General features: G+C 43.7%; 1 protein-coding gene across 1 annotated transcript in view; it reads right to left on the reverse strand.

Annotated features, from left to right (window-relative positions):
* Positions 1 to 634, reverse strand: part of LOC111666864 (histone H2B 1/2-like) — a 2,159-nt gene extending 1,525 nt beyond the window's left edge. Inside the window, exon 1 of the mRNA XM_023422365.2 lies at positions 368 to 634. Coding sequence (XP_023278133.1) covers positions 368 to 607 — 240 coding nt within the window. The 5' untranslated portion in view covers positions 608 to 634. The remainder of the gene's footprint in view (positions 1 to 367) is intronic.
* Between the last annotated feature and the right edge of the window lie 62 nt (positions 635 to 696).

Consider the following 696-nt stretch of genomic DNA (forward strand, 5'->3'; position numbering starts at 1 on the left):
TACGTTTGTAAACAAGAAGCCACATGTTTTACACTGAATATTGGTCTGCAGCTCCACAGCATCACGGTGATTTCTCCTCAGTGGAAAGAAGATGAGACATGTTTTCTGCTCATATTGTTTTCACACTTCAACATATTCAGCTCAACTCGACCGATATTGACATATAGAAAATGTTTATTACCTCTAATCATGAAAGTCTATCTAGATTAAGAAAAACTAATTGTTAATGATAATGAATCTAACACACAAATGTCTGTATTTTACATTTATTTTATCTTAATCGTTTTAAGACTTTATTACTTTATTTATTAATGAGTCAACCAACGGATCAATCAGCTTGTGTATGGTTCAGATGTGTATAAGAGACAGGAGCCAGGCGGGAAGACTCTCCGGCGATGCGCTCGAAGATGTCGCTGACGAAGGAGTTCATGATGCTCATGGCCTTGGAGGAGATGCCGGTGTCGGGGTGGACCTGCTTCAGCACCTTGTACACGTAGATGGCGTAGCTCTCCTTCCTGGTCTTCCTCTTCTTCTTGCCGGTCTTAGACACGGACTTGGAGACGGCTTTCTTGGAGCCCTTCTTCGGTGCTTTCACTGGGTCAGGCATGTTTCCTTAGTCTGTTTCCTGAGGTGAGTGACGTGGCACCGGCAGAGCTCGGGCTTTACTTCCGCCTCATGCTAATGTCAGTGTGCTGT

Source organism: Seriola lalandi, unplaced genomic scaffold, assembly GCF_002814215.2.
Source record: "Seriola lalandi dorsalis isolate HSWRI2012SDOR001 ecotype SW California unplaced genomic scaffold, Sedor1 jcf7180002054681, whole genome shotgun sequence".
Lineage (NCBI taxonomy): Eukaryota > Metazoa > Chordata > Actinopteri > Carangiformes > Carangidae > Seriola > Seriola lalandi.